The sequence below is a fragment of the Lithobates pipiens genome, unplaced genomic scaffold, assembly GCF_037356315.1.
Source record: "Lithobates pipiens isolate NorthernLeopardFrog02 unplaced genomic scaffold, aLitPip1_a1.2 Scaffold_8, whole genome shotgun sequence".
Classification (NCBI taxonomy): Eukaryota; Metazoa; Chordata; class Amphibia; order Anura; family Ranidae; genus Lithobates; species Lithobates pipiens.
The window spans coordinates 484,344,281-484,364,148 of NW_027507903.1; the positions used below are offsets into that span (position 1 = coordinate 484,344,281).

The window sequence follows — 19,868 nt, forward strand, 5'->3', positions numbered from 1 at the left end:
ATGTTCAGAGCCCTGCTCCCGCACAATTGCTTCATGGTCTCGCTGGACCTGAAGGACGCGTATTTACATGTTCCTATAGCAGAAACATCTCAGAAGTTTCTCCGGCTAGCTATAGACCTGGGTGGAGTAATAGTGCATCTGCAGTTTCAGGCACTGCCCTTCGGGCTATCCTCCTCGCCCCGCATTTTTACCAAAGTCTTGGCGGAGACCATAGCCTTCCTACGACTCCAGGGAGTCTCAGTCATAGCGTATCTGGACAACCTGCTCCTATTTGCCGTATCCCCAGAGAAGCTACTTAGGGGACCTTGACCTAACAAAAAGGGTCCTAGTAGGCTTGGGGTGGCTGCTGAAGTTAGAAAAGTCCAGTCTGATCCCTTCACAGTGGATTATGTACCTTAGATACCTGCTGGACTCAACACAGTTGAGGGTGTTCCTTCCAAGAGAGAAATTTCTAAAACTGGACAGAGCGGTTGCCTCTCTACAGTGCAACCAGCGGGTCTCCAAGAGGGGTCTGATGTCGACTCTGGGCTTTCTAACTTCTACTCTCCCAGCAGTGCAGTGGGCAGGACTGCACTTCAGTCCCCTGCAGACGTTTGTCCTAAGGGTATGGGATCACAGTCAGAGAGACCTAGATGCCCTAGTTCAGGTTCCTCACCACGCAAAGAGATCTCTCTGGTGGTGGAGAAGGGAAGAGAACCTGTCGCAGGGACGTCTGTGGTTCCTGCCAGTCTCTCAGATAGTAACCACAGATGCAAGCGGTAGGGGCTGGGGGGCGCATCTGGGTTCCCTTCTGGCTCAGGGCTCCTGGGAAGGTAACGAAATAAAAAGGTCTTCTTCGGCTGTGGCCTATATAAACAAGCAGGGTGGCACAAGAAGACAAAAGACATTCTGAGCTGGGCCGAGGCCATCTCTCTCTCTCTCCTCTCTCCTCTCTCCTCTCTCCTCTCTCCTCTCTCTCTCTCCTCTCTCTCCTCTCTCTCCTCTCTCTCTCTCCTCTCTCTCTCTCTCTCTCCCTTTTAGCGGACTTTCTCAGCCGAAGGAGGTTGAGGGAGGGAGATTGGGTCCTCAAACAAGAGGTCTTCAATCTCATATCCAAGAAATGGGGACCCCCGGAAGCAACACGAAAACCCCCGGTCTTTTCTCCCTAAACGAAGAGGGAGCACTGGGAGTGTATGCGTTGTCCCAGAGTTGGCGGTTCAGGATATGTTATGCCTTCCCCCCTCTGGCTCTGTTGCCGGCAGTGCTGAGGAAGTTTCAACTAGAAGACACATCACTGATTCTGGTAGCTCCACATTAGCCGAAAAGGGCATGGTTTTCGGTGCTCAGGCAATTAGCAGCGAAACCTCCCCTTCTCCTTCCTCCACTGGAGGATCTCCTCTCACAGGGCCCAGTCCTCTGTCCACAGGTTCATCAGTGGAAATTAGAAGCCTGGCTACTGAAGAGTGTATATTAATTCAAAGGGGTTTTCAGAGAGCTTAATCTCTTCTCTCCTCAATAGCAGGAAAAAGGAGACGCCGGATATATAAAAAGGTCTGGCTTTGTTTCAACGAGTGGTGTGCGGGAAGCTCTTTTTCAGTGCAGACCCCCATAGCTGTGTTGGAATTTCTACAGTACGGGCGGACAAGGGATTATTCATAGCTACCCTGAAGAGTCAGGTATCAGCACTTAGTGCTTATTAAAAAGATCTCTGGCCACCGACCCGTGGGTGGTCAGATTCTTTAAGGCCTTGTCTAGACAGAGACCGGTTGGAGGTCCTCCCTTTCCCAGTTGGGACCTATCCTTAGTTTGGCAGAGCCTAACGGGACCTCCCTTTGAGCCTTTAGATGAATGTTTGCAAAGGGATCTCACCCTAAAGACGTTATTTTTAGTTGCAGTAACAACTGCCAGGAGAGTCAGAGAGATTGAAGCTTTATCTATTAGACCTCCTTTTTGTGTTATTTTTCCAGACCTGATAGTTCTCAGGGCTGATCCGGCCTTTTTGCCAATGTGGCTTCGGGGTTTCACTGAAGCCAGGAGGTAGTTCTACCTTCATTTTGTCCCAACCCCTCAGGTGAAGGGGAATGGAAATATAATTTTCTGGATGTAAGGAGAAGTGTCTTACAATACCTGGAGCTGACTAGGTCAGTGAGGAAGTAAGACTCTTTATTTGCTTTATTTTCTGGTGCCAGAAAAGGTTGCAGAGCATCTCGTTGCACTATTGCCAGATGGCTTAGGTCAACCATTGCGCAGGCTTATACATTAGCAGGGAAAGAGATCCCTACAAGTATCAAGGCACACTCCACCAGAGCCATGGCAACGTCTCAGGCTGAGAGGGCTGGAGCAACGCCAGACCAAATCGGCAAGGCAGCAACATGGTCCAGCTACTCCACCTTTGTAAAGCATTACAGCGTGGACCTGGTGTTGGCAAGTGAGCAGACCTTTGGTCGGAAGGTTCTGCAAGCTGTAGTCCCACCCTAGTTGGTAAAGTGCTCACTTTATCCTCTCATAGTGGCTGTCCTGAATGACGATAAGGGAAAATTAAAGTTACGCTTACCGGTAACGTCTTTTCCTGTAGTCTTTCAGGACAGCCCTAGTTACCCACCCGAAGCTTTGGGGGGGTCTTGTTAAAGACCAGAATGCAGTATGACAATGATATTTGAGTGTATGTTATTAACATGTTCTTGTGTCTCCCCAGCTGGCCGGAGGTGATCTTGAAAGAACTCAGGTCAGGCAGGGGGAAGTAAGAATTTATTGGCTGACGCAGTGTTTCCTAAAGAAAGAGGAGGAGACTATCTCTCATAGTGGCTCTCCTGAAAGACTACAGGAAAAGACGTTACCGGTAAGCGTAACTTTAATTTTTTTTATTACAAGTCAGCGTCAGCAGCAACAGCTCCTATAATTCTATATCCACAGGTTGCTTTTAATCTGAATCTTCATTGATTTTAGCTGCAGCAAGTTATTTTTGTTTTTCACTCAATCTGTGCAAAGTGAGTCCTGTTAAGCTTTTCATACACTTTACTAACAAGTCAATGCTTTTCAGCCTCTTCCGGATCTTGATGGGGCACAAACAAAGCGGCAGGACTTTGATGCTTCACTGGAAAAGGCTCGCTATAACAGTCTGCTACAGCAGCAGAAAGACACAGACCAAAATCATCCAGAAATGGCTGAGCTGAAGCTGACATCATCATGTGAACAGTCTCCCCCCAAATTGCACCAAGAGGACAGTAAAAAGACTAATCCGATACCCAACGTCTGTGGCTCTAGGTATGTGACTCCATCCTCTACTGGTATTTTACATGGTTTGCATGGAAGAGTGGCATGGTTGCAACATGGTTTAATATCATACTTCTGGTATTTCATTTCCTGGTTGATACAGCTAGGGTGCCTAAATTGGAATGAAACACATCAAAGCTTTGTAGCTTTTCAGAATAACAATGGCTTGGCTCAAGCCCACCTGCTGTGATATGTTATTACAGGCTTCAAAGAGAATAAGAGCTAGCTAAGACAGCCCAGGGCTCATAGAGATGATTCATGGACAAACACTGCCCCCAGAGGCCAATTAGCAAGACAGTCAGTAATCTAATCTATTGAGGAAGATTGCCCTGTGAACACTCTGATTCATCCAAGACCAAGTGGGGCTGGCACGGGGGGAGGGGGGGGGGGGGGTTGTATGAGGTGTGACTGAGGGTTTTGTAAAAAAAAAAGGGCTGTTTCAAGCAAAGAGCTCGCTCTCTTCTGATGCTGGCCTTGGCCTGAACCTCTCCCCCCTTTTTCCCTTTCCCTAATCGCTCCTGGCTTGGGCCTAAGCCTCATGGCAATGGCCCTCTCTTGGTCATCTGAGCATAGCTGGAACAAAGCCTCGCGGAGAGCCTTGTGATAAGTATCCTTGATGTTCTTGTATTATATGCTCTGATTGTAAGCTTTGTAATATTGTAATATCTTTTAATACTTTTATGTTAGTTTCCTAATTCTGCTGTTTAGTATATTCCTATTTTCTTGGTAAATGTAACATTGTTTACTAAGCAGATGTGTTATATTATTGTACTTATCAGACTCTTATAGACTAGCTAATGTATAGGATAGGCAAGTTAATACATGTATGCAATAGTTATATAGGATATATTAGATTGTAGTATTGCATAGATTATTTCAATTGGCACCCCACGTGGGACAATGACATAAAAATTATACAATACTATTATATCTGTATATTTTGTCTAATCCCTATAGTTAGTCTATTCTATATTAAACTCTAAGCACATATTACTGTTGATATCACAATAATACAAGGTTAGCTATGAAAACCAAGCACACGGTTTATAAGTAATAAAGTCTTATTTATTTCCCAAGGAAATAAGAAAACGCTAACGTGAAAGTATTAAAACATATTAAAATATTGCAAAGCTTATAATCCGAATATATAATACAAGAACATCAAGGATACTTATCACAAGGTTCTCCGTAATAATATTGGACCTCTCTGGATTTACATGTTCCAACATATTATAATATGTATATTTTCCCACTCCTCTTCCTGGTCAGCAAACTGAAGGTTGATTGTTTCCTTCTTCAGGTCACCCAACCAGGATTCTTTTGGGTTATGTTGCAGCGCGGTGGCTTATATCAACTATCAGGGAGGGACCGGTTTCCTTGCAAACATGGCTGGCTGATTCTGCCTTGGATTAAAAATTATTTTTCCTGCTCTGTCTGCCGTGCTTATTCCAGGCTTGGGAAATTGGCAGGCAGTTTTTACTCAGTTGACAACGTTCAGATATAGGAGTATCAGAAAGAGTGGAGTGGTGGTCCAAGAAAAATGTGTATATGGGCTGCCTACATCCCTAATTAAACCTGTAGAGCCATGTATATATCTCTACAGGACTTTAAGAGGCAATGACCATGAAATAAAAGTACAACATAACTTTATTTTAAATCATCAAAAAAGATGTAAAAAATCAAAAGCAAAACCCACTAGTAGTAACATTACATGCTTGGATAGCATGCAAACGTTCACCCACAGATAGCTAGCTCCATAGTAGGAAAGAATAACAATGATATATCATGCATACAGATTACTCAATGGAGCAAACATAAACATCCAATGCATTTTGAGAATGTCGGTACTTATTTTCCCTCTTCCTCAGGGGTGTGCAGAGATTCTTGAATCTGTTGAGTAGCCGCAATTCATGTTGGCATACAGTATAGATAGCATTGTGAAAAAACAAGGCATGTACATTAAAGCATTAAATAATAATAAGGATGTATAATGAAACCCTATTCCAGGGTGAAGGGTAGATTGCGTCTCTGCATTGTCAACCCTGGACTAAACCTCTCCTCCCCAGTGCTGGGTGAGAGCTGTGCAGAACAGGGTGAGACGTTCCAGAGCCGAGAATGAGAGAGCTGGGTGGGAGGGCCAAGGGAGGAGAGAGCTGGCGGGTGATGTGGGGGAGGAAACGTGCTCTCGCACTGAGCTACCTCTCCCAATTAAGCTGCAGGCATGGGCGTATCATCAGGAGTATCCCCACCCATGCTGTAGGGGACCATGTGGCCTTCCTGTCATATTAGCCTACTCCCCATGCAAAATGCCAAGTGGTGGAATGCTTGCTCCATTGTCACTGGGCTGAGCGAGGCAGGAGGAGGACGACACCGCTGCCTGGTAGCTGAGACCATTATCGCTGGTGAGGAAAGAAGCTGCTCAAGTCTGTGTCATTTATTAGGGACCATCTGTACCCTCCACCCTAGAGAAGTCCCCAAAAATTACTAAGATCAGCGAGAGGGGATCTGGGCATGTGAATCTGTCATTACCAGGAAGTGGGGCCTCTGTTTTTTAAATATAATGGAGAGAAGGCATATAATTTGTTACTAGGGGGACATTTGTCACTACTGGGTGTGCATGTGCTGTATTTTCTTTCTGCAGCCACCGAAAGCTAGCTTCTCCTCTTCTCCCTCGCCACATTCAGCAGCTGCAGGAGGAAAGTACAGCCAGTCCGTTCTAGTAAATGCAACCGTCCCTCCTCTCTGCTGCCCCCATCTTCTCCCATGTCCCCCCTCCCACCATCCCTGCAGCGCTGCCATCTTCCCTCCTCTCCTGCCGGCTGCTGATCATTAACCAGTTAAGGACCAGTTGCCGCAGTTCTACTGTGGCAGGTTTGCTCTCCTGGGCGAATCGCCGTCATTGTATGTCGGGCACGCGATTTAAGACCACTATGGGGAACACGCACCGCCGGAGGCTGGCGACCGCGATGTCTGCTGGCCACCCACGATCACTCCTGAGAAAAACGGAATGAGGATCTGTTAATGTAAACAGACAAATCCCCGTTCTGTCAGGGGAGGATAGAAAGAGCTGCTGTTTCTAGTGATTAGGAACAGCGATTTGTCTCCTCCTCCAGTCACTACACTGCCCCCACAGTTAGAAACACCTCCCTAGGGAACACTTAACCCCTTGATCCCCCTAGTGTTAACCCCTTGCCTGCCAGTGACATTTATACAGTAATCAGTGGCTATTTTTAACACTGATCGCTGTATGAATGTCAATGGTCCCAAAAAAGTGTCCGATCTCTCCGCCACAATGTCCCAGTCCTGCTAAAATATCGCTGATCGCTGCCATTACTAGTTAAAAAAAAAAAAAAATGCCATAACTCTATCCCCTATTTTGTAGAGGCTATAATTTTTGCGCAATCAATCAATATACTGTTATTTAGTTTTTTGTTTTGTTTTTTATGTAGAAGAATACATATCGGACTAATCTAATGAAGAAATTAGTTTTTTGTTTTTTTTTTTACTTATTTTTTTATATTTATTACAGCAAAAGTAAAAATATTGTTTTTTTCAAAATTGTCGGTCTTTTTTTGTTTATAGAGCAGAAAAAAACCTGCGGTGATCAAATACCACCAAAAGAAAGCTCTATTTGTGGGAAGTTAATTTCTAGTTAATATGCTAGTTCATTTCCTAAAAATAGAAAAAAAAAGGCGCCCAACCCCAGTGATCTTTGAAGGCCATTGGAAAATGCCTGCCCCCAGATGAATAGACATGGGGAAAGCATAGGGAGGCCCCCACATTCACCAAGGAAGCCACTACTAAACTCGCTAGCCCTGTAAGCAGGAGCGACAAAAAAGTGCTCAGGGCTTCAATATCCCTGCTTTTCAATTTGAGAAAGGCAGACAAGTTAGAATTTAATTTAGGGTAGGGGAAAACATCTGATTTGTTTTCTTAGGGTAGTGTAGAGGGACAAATTGAGGAGGCCTGTCCACATTTCTCAGGAAAGCATACAAATCAATTAGATCCCTGGTATATAATCAGAATATAACCATTCAGCAAAGTTCTCCGAAAAGGACATAAAATCTTAAACAGCCTTGGACTCTGCTTCATTCAACTCTGTTTTCTGATGTGTTCTTTTTTGGCATGTACTCCCTTCTTGGGCAATAACTTCCAAGCAAAAAGATGTAAATCTTTGATAGTCTCAAATTTGTCCAAATAATTGTTTGGACAAAAGTTGAGGTCCCAGGACAACAAAGACATTTCATTCTGGGTTAATGTGTGTAAAGATTAGGAATGAGCCGAACACCCCCTGGTTCGGTTCACAGCAGAACAAAAACGAACAGGCAAAAAATTCGTTTGAACACGTGAACACTGTTAAAGCCTATAGGACACAAATGTGAAATATCAAAAGTGCTAATTGTAAGGGTTAATATGCAAGTTATTATCATAAAAAGTGTTTGGGGACCTGGATCCTGCCCCAGGGGACATGTATCAATGCAATTTTTTTTTAAAATAATGCTGAAACAAAGTGAAACAAGAAACGTGAAATATTCCTTCAAATTTCGTACCTGGGAGGTGTCTATAGTATGCCTGTAAAGTGGCACATTTTTCACGTGTTTAGAACAGTCCCTGCACAAAATGATATTTCTAAAGAAAAAAAAACTGTCAGGAAAAGAGGGGGGGGGGGGGGGGGGCGGTGCGTGAGAGCGCCCCCCTCCTGAACCATACCAGACCACATGCCCTTAACATGGGGAGGGTTCTTTGGGATAGCCCCCCAAAGCACCTTGTACCCACAACCCTTACCCGGTGGTTGTGGGGGTCTGCGGGACGAGGGGGCTTATCAGAATCTGGAAGCCCCCTTTAGCAAGGGGACTCCCAGATCCCAGCCCCCCCCTTTTGAAATGTTAACTGGGTACAAATGTACCCCTACTCCAGAGTATGTCGGACGAGAGTAGTGGGGAACTCTCTCCGTCAGACTCGGATAGCGACTACGAGCCAGTGGAAAGCAATGAAGATAGGATTCTAACAAGGAGAATTGGGAGATGTGAGCAGGCGCAGACATCCACCAGCAGCACACCTCTCCAGGGCATCCACCAGCCGCACACCTCTCCAGGGCATCCACCAGCAGGCATCTACGAGCAGCGCAGCACTCGGAGATAGGCAGGCATCCACCAGAAGTTCTGCAACCTTCCTAGAGGATAGGCCAGATACTAGCAACGGAGCATCCCATCAACTAGGCAGAGCCCATACTAGCCTCCCAGATGTTCTACTGTATCGAACATGGCTGCCAGATACATCAGTAGAACCTGTAATTCCCCTTTTACAGCCCAGCCAGGCCCTTTTCTGATACAGTCAGAAAACATAACCCCAATTTATTATTTTCATCTATTTTTTACCGATGATCTCCTAAATTACATCTTGGAGCAATGTAACCTATAAGCCAGCCAACATATAACTAACAATCCAAATTCTTCATATCCCCGTCCCTTTGTTTGGAAACCCCTCACCATGGATGAATTTGAAACTTTCCTTGGCCTAACCCTCAACATGGTGCTGAAAAAGTAAAAAATAAACTCCATGCCTACTGGTCTACCCAACCTATCCACCACATGCCGTTCTATTCGTCAATGATGCCCAGAACCCGTTACGAGAGGATAATGAGATTTTTACATTGCAACAACAATGCCCCCCCCCCCCCCCCCCAAGTTATGACAAGTTATTCAAACCAGCTTCAATTCAATTCAAATTTGCCAGCTTCAAGCAGATGTTTACCCCTGATATAAATATTTGTGTAAATTAATCCCTAGTACACTTGACCGGATGACTTGGAATAAAGCAGTACCTCCCCAGTAAAAGAGCCAGGACGTGGGGTAAAATTTTATAAGGCGTGTGACAAGGTCACGGGTTACCTCATCATTTGAGGGAAAAGATGGAGAGCTAAACCCCGCTGGATGCCCTACATACATGGGAGCAAGTGTCAAAATTGTCTGGCAGCTGATCAAACCATTACTTGGGAAAGGTTGCCACCTATACGTAGACAATTTCTGCACAAGTCTCCCACTTTTACGCCATTTGTACCAAAAGAAGACTGTGACTTTTGGGACAGCACAGACCAACTGCAAAGGCTTCCCACAGAGATTGGTTGCCAAGAAATTGAGAGGGTGAAATCGCCAGTATGCGGACTGAAAGAGGTACTGGCGCTGAAGTGAGGCGATAAAAAAAGAGATGTCTACATCCTTTCCACAATGCATGATGACACCTTGGTGGAACTGCAGAGAAGAAAAGGCCCCATCCAGAAGCCAAAATATGTGCACGAGTATAACCTATACATGGGGGGGGGGGGGGGGATGGATATGAACGACCAGACAATGCAACCCTACTTGGCCACCAGGAAATCACTGTTTTGGTACAAGAAAGTTGCCATTTATTTGATGCAACTAGCCCTGTTCAATTCGTATATTATTTTTTCTAAGTGCACCCAAAGTTCCCTAACCTATCTGAAATTTCAAGAGGACTTTATCACAGCCCTTCTCTATCCCCATGGCCAAGCCCCTCATCTAATTCGCTCTGATGCATTAGTCAGACTCCATGAAAGGCACTTTCCCGAAATCCTCCCTCTTACCCAAACAGGTCGCAAACCCCTCAAAAAATGTTGTGTGTGTGTGTGTGTGTGTGTGTGTGCAAGTAGAGGAATTCGCTGTGACTACTGTCCCCAATGTCCCTCCCAGCCAGGCCTCTGTATTGGAGATATCTATCGGAGCTATCACACTTCACTACACTATCAGTAGTGAAGATTTTTTTTTCTTTTCTTACATCAGGGGACACAGCGCCATAGTAATAACTATGTGGGTTATATCGGACTATCAGGTGCCTGACACTGGCACGCCCTTAAGGCGTGAACTTCCCCCATATAACCCCTCCCACTACTGGGAGTCCTCAGTTTTTCCGCCAGTGTCTAAGGTGTTGGGCATGTGTAAGGTTGTGTGTACTGAGCTCCACGGCCAGTAATCCTTTGATTAGAGCCAGCCATCCTGACCGGATCTGTTCTGATGTCTCCGTAATGGACTAAATGAATGGTACCTGGGCCTCGTCATCCGAAGACACAAGGTTTTGCTTGCAAATGCTTTTACGCTGGGCCCTGGGATCCAGTACTTTTTGGTAGTAAGGCCAATAAAAGTTTACTGGCAGGGTCTTTTCGCAGGGCCAGGATTGCGGGATTAACGGAGTGTACCCCTGTTCCTGAAGGTTTCCTTTCAAGGTCTCGGAGCCTACCATGAATGGCAAAGATTGGGCTTTTTATCTCTGATAAAGCACTGCGGCGGAAAGGTAGGGGAGATTTTCTGCAAGGAATCTCTCCTTTTATGTATTTATGTTGTCATGTCATGTTTGTGTCACCACTGGAGGCTGTATTGAGCACTCACCATTCTGACGCTGGAAACAGCAGAAGCTTTCACTCTCCTCTCCGTTCAAGCCAGCTCAGACCCTCAGGTATGAAGTGGGGTTCTGATCACCTCCTGGGCCCCAGAGTGGCGTTTTTTGTTCCTTTGGATGCCAGCCCGCTGCCTCTTTTTTTTTTTTTCTTAAAAAAAGAAACAAAAATGAAAAAAAGTTTTGTTTTTGGGGTAATTCGCAGCCGTTTTACCCCCCCCCCGCCGCTGCCAGCCGCCATGTTGCCAACACTCATACACTTCCCTAGTCGGAAGGGGGAGTTTTCACGCAGGGGCGTGGCTAAATGGCGTCAGACGCGGGCCAAACGTGGAGGAAGCTATACAAGAAAAGCTGAAGTCTAGCAGTGGAGGGACAGAGCAGAGTGGTTGCTGGTCAGGTTTGGTGACACAGGCAATCCCCCTTTTGTTGACAACATTGTACTGTATAGCTAGGATTAATAGCAGTTATTGTACTGTACTATAGCCTAGCAAGTGAAACATTCTTTTGCTGGTACTGCCTCTGCTTTGTACTGTAAGCCATGAGTGACAAAGGGACCAGGAACCCCTCTAAGGGTTCTAAGGGGTTAATGGTATACAACAAACTAAAAACCCTTCCAAAAGACCGTCTATCTTCCTCCCTGGGAGGTAAAGAGAAAGATACGGCCAGTCAGATGAAGCCGTCAAGGGTAGAACACTTCTGTCCCTGTATTTCATACAAACAGGTTTTTCTCCTACCATTAAAAGATTATTGCTATGATGTCTCTCCATAGTAGGACTAAACATAGCAGATTCCCATCTAGTCCTCTGGGCCCTTTTGTTGAGGTGCAGGAGGTTGGGGATCAGGTAGATCTTCCCAAATATTGTAAGATACTTATTTTCCTCTTCAGAGGATCCTAACAGGGAGGGAGTAGCCACACAAGTCAGATGTTAGTCTGCTCCCTTACTTAACCCTTTTGTTGCCTGCCACAGGCTCTTGAGGTATCTACCTCTAATAGGGTTCATTTGAACCTCCCCCATCTGGGAGTCCATTTAACATGGTGTCCTATTGAACAAGTTCTGTAGTGCAAATATGCAAGATGCAAAAAGCACTAAAAATGCATAACTATGTATTCTGAATGGGAACGTTTTTATTAAAGAAGGTGGGGGGGGTTTGAGCTATTAATACTGCAATAATCTTAGTGAGCAGAGTCTCACATGTCCAGTGGATAATGCACTGGGGTTAAAGGATCCAGCAAGTTAAGATTGGATTTTCCTTTTAAAGACAAGATGTCTTTTGCAGTTCTGGTTGCAATTAGAGTGGCTCAGTCTATTAACACCTTAACGTCTGCTCCACTATTGTGGTGGAGCACATTTTGAGTCACGCCAATGCATTGGAATGTGGACTCCAAGGGGTTAAGGAACAGGTGTGAGATACCTGAAAGTTCTGCCTGATCAGCAGGCCCGGCAAGAGGCTGGTGTATTTGACGCACTGTGTCTCACAGATGCTATGGAGGACTCTTCATTTAAGCCCTATGGCTTATGCTTGGACTAGTTCTTTTTTGCAGAGGTCCATGGCTGAAATATTGGTCAGCTGAAGCACCAGGTGAAAACCCTTAGCCAGTCTGTGTCCCTTTCTGGGGTATGACTATTTAGAGTGGATAAGTACATCCAAAAGGCAGTAAAAGGAGGTTCAAACAGTTCTCCTTTAATCATGCACCCTCTCCTATGCCTGGAGTATCTGCCTTTCTGTCTCAATCATCAGGTTCAGGAGAAAGTTCCCAGGGGCAGCACCAGGATCTTGGCAGAAAGCCCATGAAGCAGAATGCTAAGGCCTTCTCATGAAGGAGCACCCCCACTTGTTTGAGTAGGGGGAAAGGTCCTGCGATTCTCAGTCTGGCAGGAACAATGTTAAGAGCAGAGTGATTTCTGTGATTTTCTTATCTAGGTTGCATCTAGAGTTTCAAGAGCCTGGATGGCCTAGTCGACTTTCGATCCGAGGGTTCAGGTCCTGTTTGGGTGCTGCCTGTGGGGTCCTTGGGGCTGCGGATGAGGCAGTCTTATGCAAGAGTGTCTGTCTCCTCAAAGAACGCTCCTAAAGTTCCAGAGAAAAAAGAAGAAGAAAAAAAGATAAGAAAGAGAAAGGAGAAGTGTCTTTTTCTGGTCTCTGGATCAGCTGTTATCCCAGTCGGTGATATCAGAGATTCCCTTAGTGGAACAGGGTTTTTTGGCTCAAACCTTTTTAAGGTCCCAGAGCCAAGCAGAGAGGTAAGACCCACTCTAGATCTTGGAGATCTGAATCGGCACTTAAACATCCGATCTTTTCATAATTCGATCGGCTGTGTCCATCCTGCAAGGAGGGGAGTTGCATATCTCCATGTGCCAATTCCTGCCTACCAGAAATCTCTGTGGTTTGAAATATAAAATTATTTTTAGGCTCAAGGCATAGCGGTCCTAGCCTATTAGAAGATCTACTTTGAATAGATCATTCAGTCGCAGGTCTAAAGCCAGAGTCTTATCTCAGCTATAGATAACTGAAATCTCTAGGTTGGATTCTCAGCCTAGGAAGATTCTCCTTAAAACCATCAAGGACGTTACTTGGGGGCTGGTTATAGATACCATACCAAAGAAGGTATTCTTACGCTTTGCTCCCGACATAGGTCAGAGCCTAAATTGGTGGTTGTCCAGCAGGAGGGAAAATCTTTATCCTGCAAGGTGTTAACAGATGCCAGCCTTCTAGGCTAGGGAGCAGCCCTGGAAGAAGTTTCTGTCTAGGGGAGATGGTCCAGGTTATAGGACCTTGCTTATCAACTTTGGAAGTTTCAGGCAGTACATCTGGTCATAGAATCTTGGCGGTCAAATTACAGAACTGTCCTGACAGGATTCAGTCTGACAGAGCCACGGCGGTGGCTTACATCAAAAAATAAAAAATAAAGATAAAAAAAGGAGGTGCATAATGTTCGAGCTTTGGCAGAACACAACACTCCTTGCCTATCGGCAATTTTAATATTTCAGGCGTACTACTTGAGACGCCGCCAGTTATTTCCGGGAGAAGGAGATCTTCACCCCGACATCTTCCTAGCAATATGTCAGATGGGGTACACTGAACATGGACCTATTTGCATCCACATTCATTAGTAAGGTTGACAACTTTATGTCAAACAGGGGGTCCGCTACCAGGCGGAACAGACGCATTAGTCTTCCCAGGGGATCAGTTCTCACCGATCTATGCATTTCCTCCAGTTCTGCTACTTCCACGCCTTCTCCGTAGGATTAAGCAGGAACAGAAGGAGGTTATTCTGGTGGCCCCAGCGGGTCCCAGAAGATCGGAATTTATTGAGATCATAAGGAGGGCAGTTGAAGTCCTTGGACTCTGCCATTATAGCCAGACCTTCTTGCACAGGGTCTGGTATTTCATCCTACTTTACGGACAAGGAGTTTAACAGGTTTAACTATTGAATCCCACTCTAAAAAATCGTGGGTGATTTTCTTCAGTAGTGTCTATTTTGACTAATGCCAGGAAGCCGGCTTCCAGAGTCACTTACTATAGAATCTGGAAGGTATAGGTTTCTTGGTATGCACCCCAGGAGGTATGTTAATAGGCAGGATTCCTGCATATGGGATCTGAAATGAAGCTGGCCTTGACTTTTATCAAGAGCCAGATCCAGGTTGATGTTGATGTCTCTTCCTACAGCCTCTTGCTTCCCACTCTTGGTGCGTAGCTTGTTCAGGGGGTAACACGGTTTATCCCCCTTATCAAGGCACCTCTAAATCCTTAGGATTTAAGATTGGTCTTGTCGGCTTTGTTAAATCAGCCGTTTGAACCTTCTTTGACAAGAAAGATAATGTTTTTTGCTTGCCATTTCTTCTGCTAGAAGAGTATTGGAACTAGCAGCTCTGTCTTGTAAGAGCCATATTTCATCATGTATAGGGACTAGGTGATTTGATGTCCTCATCCTGAACTCTTACCAAAAGTGGTAACAGGTTTTCATTTAAACCAAGATATTATTCTTCCTTCTTTCTCCCCAGGCCTCTATGGCTCAGATCTGTAAGACCGCAAGATTGGTCTTTGGTTCAGACGTTTATCCGATTTTTTTTTTTCTTCGAATTGATATTAAAGGTCATGAGGAGATTGCCTTTGGGCACAGCATATACTGCAGGCTGCAGTATGAGTCCCCTGGCCTCCTGTTTCCTTGATTCTGTCTCCCCCCCCCCCCTTCAGTTGCCATTGCTATGGGACATCCCACATAGTTATTACTATGGCGCTGTGTCCCCCGATGTAAGAAAAGAAAATAGGATTTTTAAAACGGCTTACCTGTAAAAATCCTTTTTCTTTGATATACATCAGGGGACACAGAGGTCCCTCCCATCTTCTTCTTCTTACACTTTGATTGCTTGGCTACAAAACTGAGGACTCCCAGTAGTGGAAGGGGTTATATGGGGGAAGTTCACGCCTTAAGGGGTGTGCCAGTGTCCAGTACCTGATAGTCCGATTTAACCCACATAGTTATTACTATGGCACTGTGTCCCCTGATGTACATCAAAGAAAAGGATTTTACAGTTAAGCTATTTTAAAAATCCTATTTTTCCAGCTTCCACTATCTGCCATTTCTGTGAATGACCCAGACTGTTAACGACTATGCCTTTGCCAACTTTCTGCCATTGACGTGAATTGACCTCGGCCTGTTAAATGACCATGCTTGTTGCCTGCCTCCTGAACTGACCATTTGCCCTGCCACTGTACAGCACAGGGGTCCCACATATGTGAGGGGCTCCAGAAAAGATTTTTTTGAGTGGAGAAAACTTTTTTCTCTGGGTTTTTAGTTTTCTCGGATTAGGGTCTGGAGACTCGGAGGCTTCGTAGAGATTTGGGTGGGAAGAAGCTTCTACCCCTGTCCTCAGGTCTTATCTGACCAAGGCCCAGTGTTATAGTGCTGCCTGCTGCCACCTGAACTGGCCATGCCTTTGCCTGCCACCAGAACTGGCCATGCCTTTGCCTGCCACCAGAACTGGCCATGCCTTTGCCTGCCACCTGAACTGGCCATGCCTTTGCCTGCCACCTGAACTGGCCATGCCTTTGCCTGCCACCTGAACTGGCCATGCCTTTGCCTGCCACCTGAACTGGCCATGCCTTTGCCTGCCACCTGAACTGGCCATGCCTTTGCCTGCCACCTGAACTGGCCATGCCTTTGCCTGCCACCTGAACTGACCATGCCTTTGCCTGCCACCTGAACTGGCCATGCCTTTGCCTGCCACCTGAACTGGCCATGCCTTTGCCTGCCACCTGAACTGGCCATGCCTCTGCCTGCCACCTGAACTGGCCATGCCTCTGCCTGCCACCTGAACTGCCTGCTAAACCTTGGAGTGTACTGAATCATATACTTTTCCATTTCTGTTTCCTGCCTGGACAATTCCTGGACATTCCCTTTGGCTGTCTGGACATATGCTTTGACTGCTCTGGAACGGTATTCCTGCCTGCTAAAACCACAGGTGAGCCTGTATTTTGGGGTGTAATTCTTGGTGTGTACATGCTATGTGTTAGAAGCCTGAAGGTGCTACTTGCATGTTGGGGCTATGTATGTGGCTAAATAGTGGAAAAGTCTCACACACACAGAATGTATTTTGGGTTGTCATTTTGGCTATGTACATGCTACGTGTTAGATCTTCTGCCTCAAAGAATATACATTGGGGTGTTTTCTTTCCAAAATTGGGTCATTTTGTGGGTAATTCCATTGTACTGGTGCTGCAGGGCCTTCAACAATGTGATAGGTACTCAGGAAATGAAATGTGTAATTTATGCCTTTAGAGCGCCTGACGGTGCTACATGGATGTTGGGTCTCTGTATGTGGCCAGGCTGTGGAAAAGTCTCACACATGGGGTATAGCCATACTCAGGACGAATAGCAGAATGTATTTTGGGGTGCAATTGCAATTACGCCTGCACCGTGTGTGAGAAATAACTTCTAAATATGACGATTTAGTGAAGAAAAAAAAAATATATATATTTTTCTTAATTTTCCAAAGCATTGTGGGGAAAAAACTGCAACTTCAAAAAATTCACTATGCCTCTTAGGCCGCGTACACACGCGCGGACTGTTGGCCCAACCTTGTCCGCTGAACAGTGTTTGGGCGGACAGTCCGCTCGTGTGTGGGGCTTCAGCGGACAGTTTCAGCGGACAGTTGGCCGAACAAGGTCTTACGGAAATTCCGAAAAACTGTCCGCTGAAACAAGGTTTCAGCGGACTGTTCGCTCGTGTGTAGGCTTGTTCGGCCAACTAAGTCTCGCGCATGCTCAGAAAGGATTTCCACGTCGGAAGGTTGCATTGCAGTGTATAGGACGTCGTATTTTGCGTCCCGTCGTACGTGCCGTTCACGTCATCGCGCACGGTTTCAGCAAACTGTTCGTTCGTCGTGTGTGGCCATGTCCGTCCATGCTAAGTTTGAGCGGACTGTTCGCTCAAACTGTTGGACGGACAAAGTTGGGCCAACAGTCCGCGCGTGTGTACGCGGCCTTACTAAATACCTCAGACTGGGTCATTTGGGGGGTAGTTGTACTGTCCTGACATTTTAGGCCATTTTTTTTACCAAAGACATGTAGCAGAAAACATTTTGGCTTAAATTTTCGACAAAATTATTATTTTTTTTTTTTTGGTATCTTTAAAAACAGAAAGTAGATTTTTTTTCTCTAAATATTCACTATTTTTTCGCTTATCACAAAAAAATAAAACATGAAGTGGTGAATAAATTCCAGTAAAAACTCTACTTTTGTGAACAAAATGCTAAAAATTTTATTTGGGAACAGTGTAGCATGACTGAGTAATTATCATTCAAAGTGTGAGTACTGAAAGCTGAAAATTGGTCTGGGAAGGAAGGGGGTGTAAGTGCCCAGTATTGATGTGGTTAAGAAGGGGCAAATTCTGGAAATGTTATGGAGGTTAAGGCAGCAAGATTTAGCCAGTGTTTGGATGTGGGGCTTGAAGGAGATTTCCGAGTCTAGGATTAAACCTAGCACCCTGGCGTGTGTGGAGGGACCAATAATTGTGCCGTTGATCTCAATTGTAAAGTCACGAGGGGGATGATCAGGGAGGAGGATATAGCACAAGCTTGATTTTGTTATTGAGTTTGAGGAAATTGTGTGATAGCCATACTACTATGCTGCTCAGTAAATTTGTCATACATGAGGAGATCGAGATGGTGAACAGGGGAGTGGCGAGATAGAGCTGGGTGTCATTGGCATATAGGTGCTATTGGAAGCCATAGTCTTGCAAACATTAACCAGGAAGGGAAATTTTAAGAATTGGAAGCTATTTTTATTTATACAAGACTTTCATTCTTTTCAGCTCCAGTTTTGGCTCATCCCTTTCAGTTCTTCAGCCAGAGATGGATGCCACCCTTCAGCGCAAATTGCGCCAAAAGCAGCTGCAGCAGAGATTCCGTGAAGAGATGGAGAAGAAACAGAACCAGAGTGCTTCAACATTTCTAGATGATGGGCACAGAGGTGAGAAATGCCAAACAGACTGACTGTTGTGGGGGAAACTGAAGGCTCATTTTCTTATTGATATTGTTAAATCCTTTTCTTGAAATCCATTGAGGGACATGGGAAGTATTCAACCTTTGGGTAATAATGGCACCCACAGATGTATTGGACACTGGTAAATTATTTGATATTTTTTTTTTTTTTTTTTTTTACTTACCTGTAAATTCCATTTCTTGAAGTACATCACGGGACACAGCACATGCTATAATCATTACCATCACCACCTTCATAGTTTCATAGTTAGTAAGGTTGAATAAAGACACCAGTTCATCCAGTTCAACCTGAGTGAGGTGTCTACAATTGTCCCTATCCCTGTACATTGCACATTCACATTGTTCCCTACCCTCAAGGAGCCCACAGTGCAAGGTCCCCATTCATATACTAGGGCTAATATTGGACGGATCCAATTAACCTACCTGCATGTCTTTGGAGTGTGGGAGGAAACTGGAGTACCCGAAGGAAACCCACGTAGGCACAGGGAGAACATGCAAACTCCAGGCAGGTAGTGTCGTTGTTGAACCAGCGACCCTTCTTACTACTAGGTGAGAGTGTTAACCACTACACCACTGTGCCGCCCAATGTGCCACCTGTATGTGAATAGACAAAAAACAGACAAAAAGTCCTTCTCTATGTAACCCCACCTATACAGAATGCACTTCAGTTTTGTAGCAAGCAGTGAACCCCCAGAAAGAGGGGAAGGATGAGGGGAAGGCTGTAATCGTGACCATGATAAAAAAAAAAAAAGACGCCACTGCCCCCATCTATAGCTGGCCATTGCAGTAAGCAGCATTTGAAGGCTACATAAGGTATAAACAGGGCCAAGGATAAATCCAAGGGAAAAAAAAACAAGCTTACATACCGACCAACTCGAAGACAACAAATTAAACCTGTCTAACAGTATGCGTTAAAAGCGGGGGATTAGTCTGCACACATTTGCAAATGCATGCGTAAGCCACAGAGCCTCACTACGGCACCCTGGTATCTGTGGTACCTAACACTAACTTGTAAGTGTCCCCACAGTGGAGGTACATGCATTCTGATGGATACGTGAGGGCAGGTGGACTGAAGGGGAGCCCACCCCTTCTTAGAGGTACAGGAGCACACTGAGCACCCAGCATATGTAGCTCAATGGCTGCGAAGGTGTCAGCTTTGCCTGACCAATATACACGACAGTGATACAAAGAAGACGCTACTGCACCCATCTATAGCTGGCCATCTCAGTAAGCAGCATTGGAAGGCTACAGTGCCTTGCAAAAGTATTCACCCCTCTTGGCTTTTTACCTATTTTATTACATTACAACCCTAAGTTCAATGTTTTTTTTAATCTGAATTATATGTGATTGATCAGAACACAATAGTCTAAGTTGGTGAAGTAAAATTAGAAAAATCTATACATATAAAAATTTTCTGAAATAAAAAAAAAACTGATAATTGGCATCTGTGGATGTATTCACCCCCTTTGTTGTGAAACCCATAAAAAGCTCTGTTGCAAGCAATTACCTTCAGAAGTCACATAATTAGTGAAATGATGTCCACCTGTGTGCAATCTAAGTGTCACATGATCTGTCATTACATATTCACATATATATATTTTTTTAAAGGCCCCAGAGGCTGCAACACCTAAGCAAGAGGCACCAATAACCAAACACTGCCATGAAGACCAAGGATCTCTCCAAACAAATAAGGGACAATGTT

At 45.1% G+C, this 19,868-nt stretch overlaps 1 protein-coding gene across 6 annotated transcripts in view; it reads left to right on the top strand.

Moving 5' to 3' along the window:
- RAD52 (RAD52 DNA repair protein) overlaps positions 1–19,868 on the top strand; it is a 322,154-nt gene that overhangs the window by 131,873 nt on the left and 170,413 nt on the right. For 4 of the 6 annotated variants that reach the window (XM_077468921.1, XM_077468920.1, XM_077468922.1 and 1 more), the window contains 3 exons: positions 2,675–2,818; positions 3,020–3,243; positions 17,977–18,134. In XM_077468921.1, the coding sequence (XP_077325047.1) occupies positions 2,675–2,818; positions 3,020–3,243; positions 17,977–18,134 (526 nt within the window). The remainder of the gene's footprint in view (positions 1–2,674; positions 2,819–3,019; positions 3,244–17,976; positions 18,135–19,868) is intronic. The other 2 variants (XM_077468923.1, XM_077468924.1) reach the window with 1 other exon arrangement.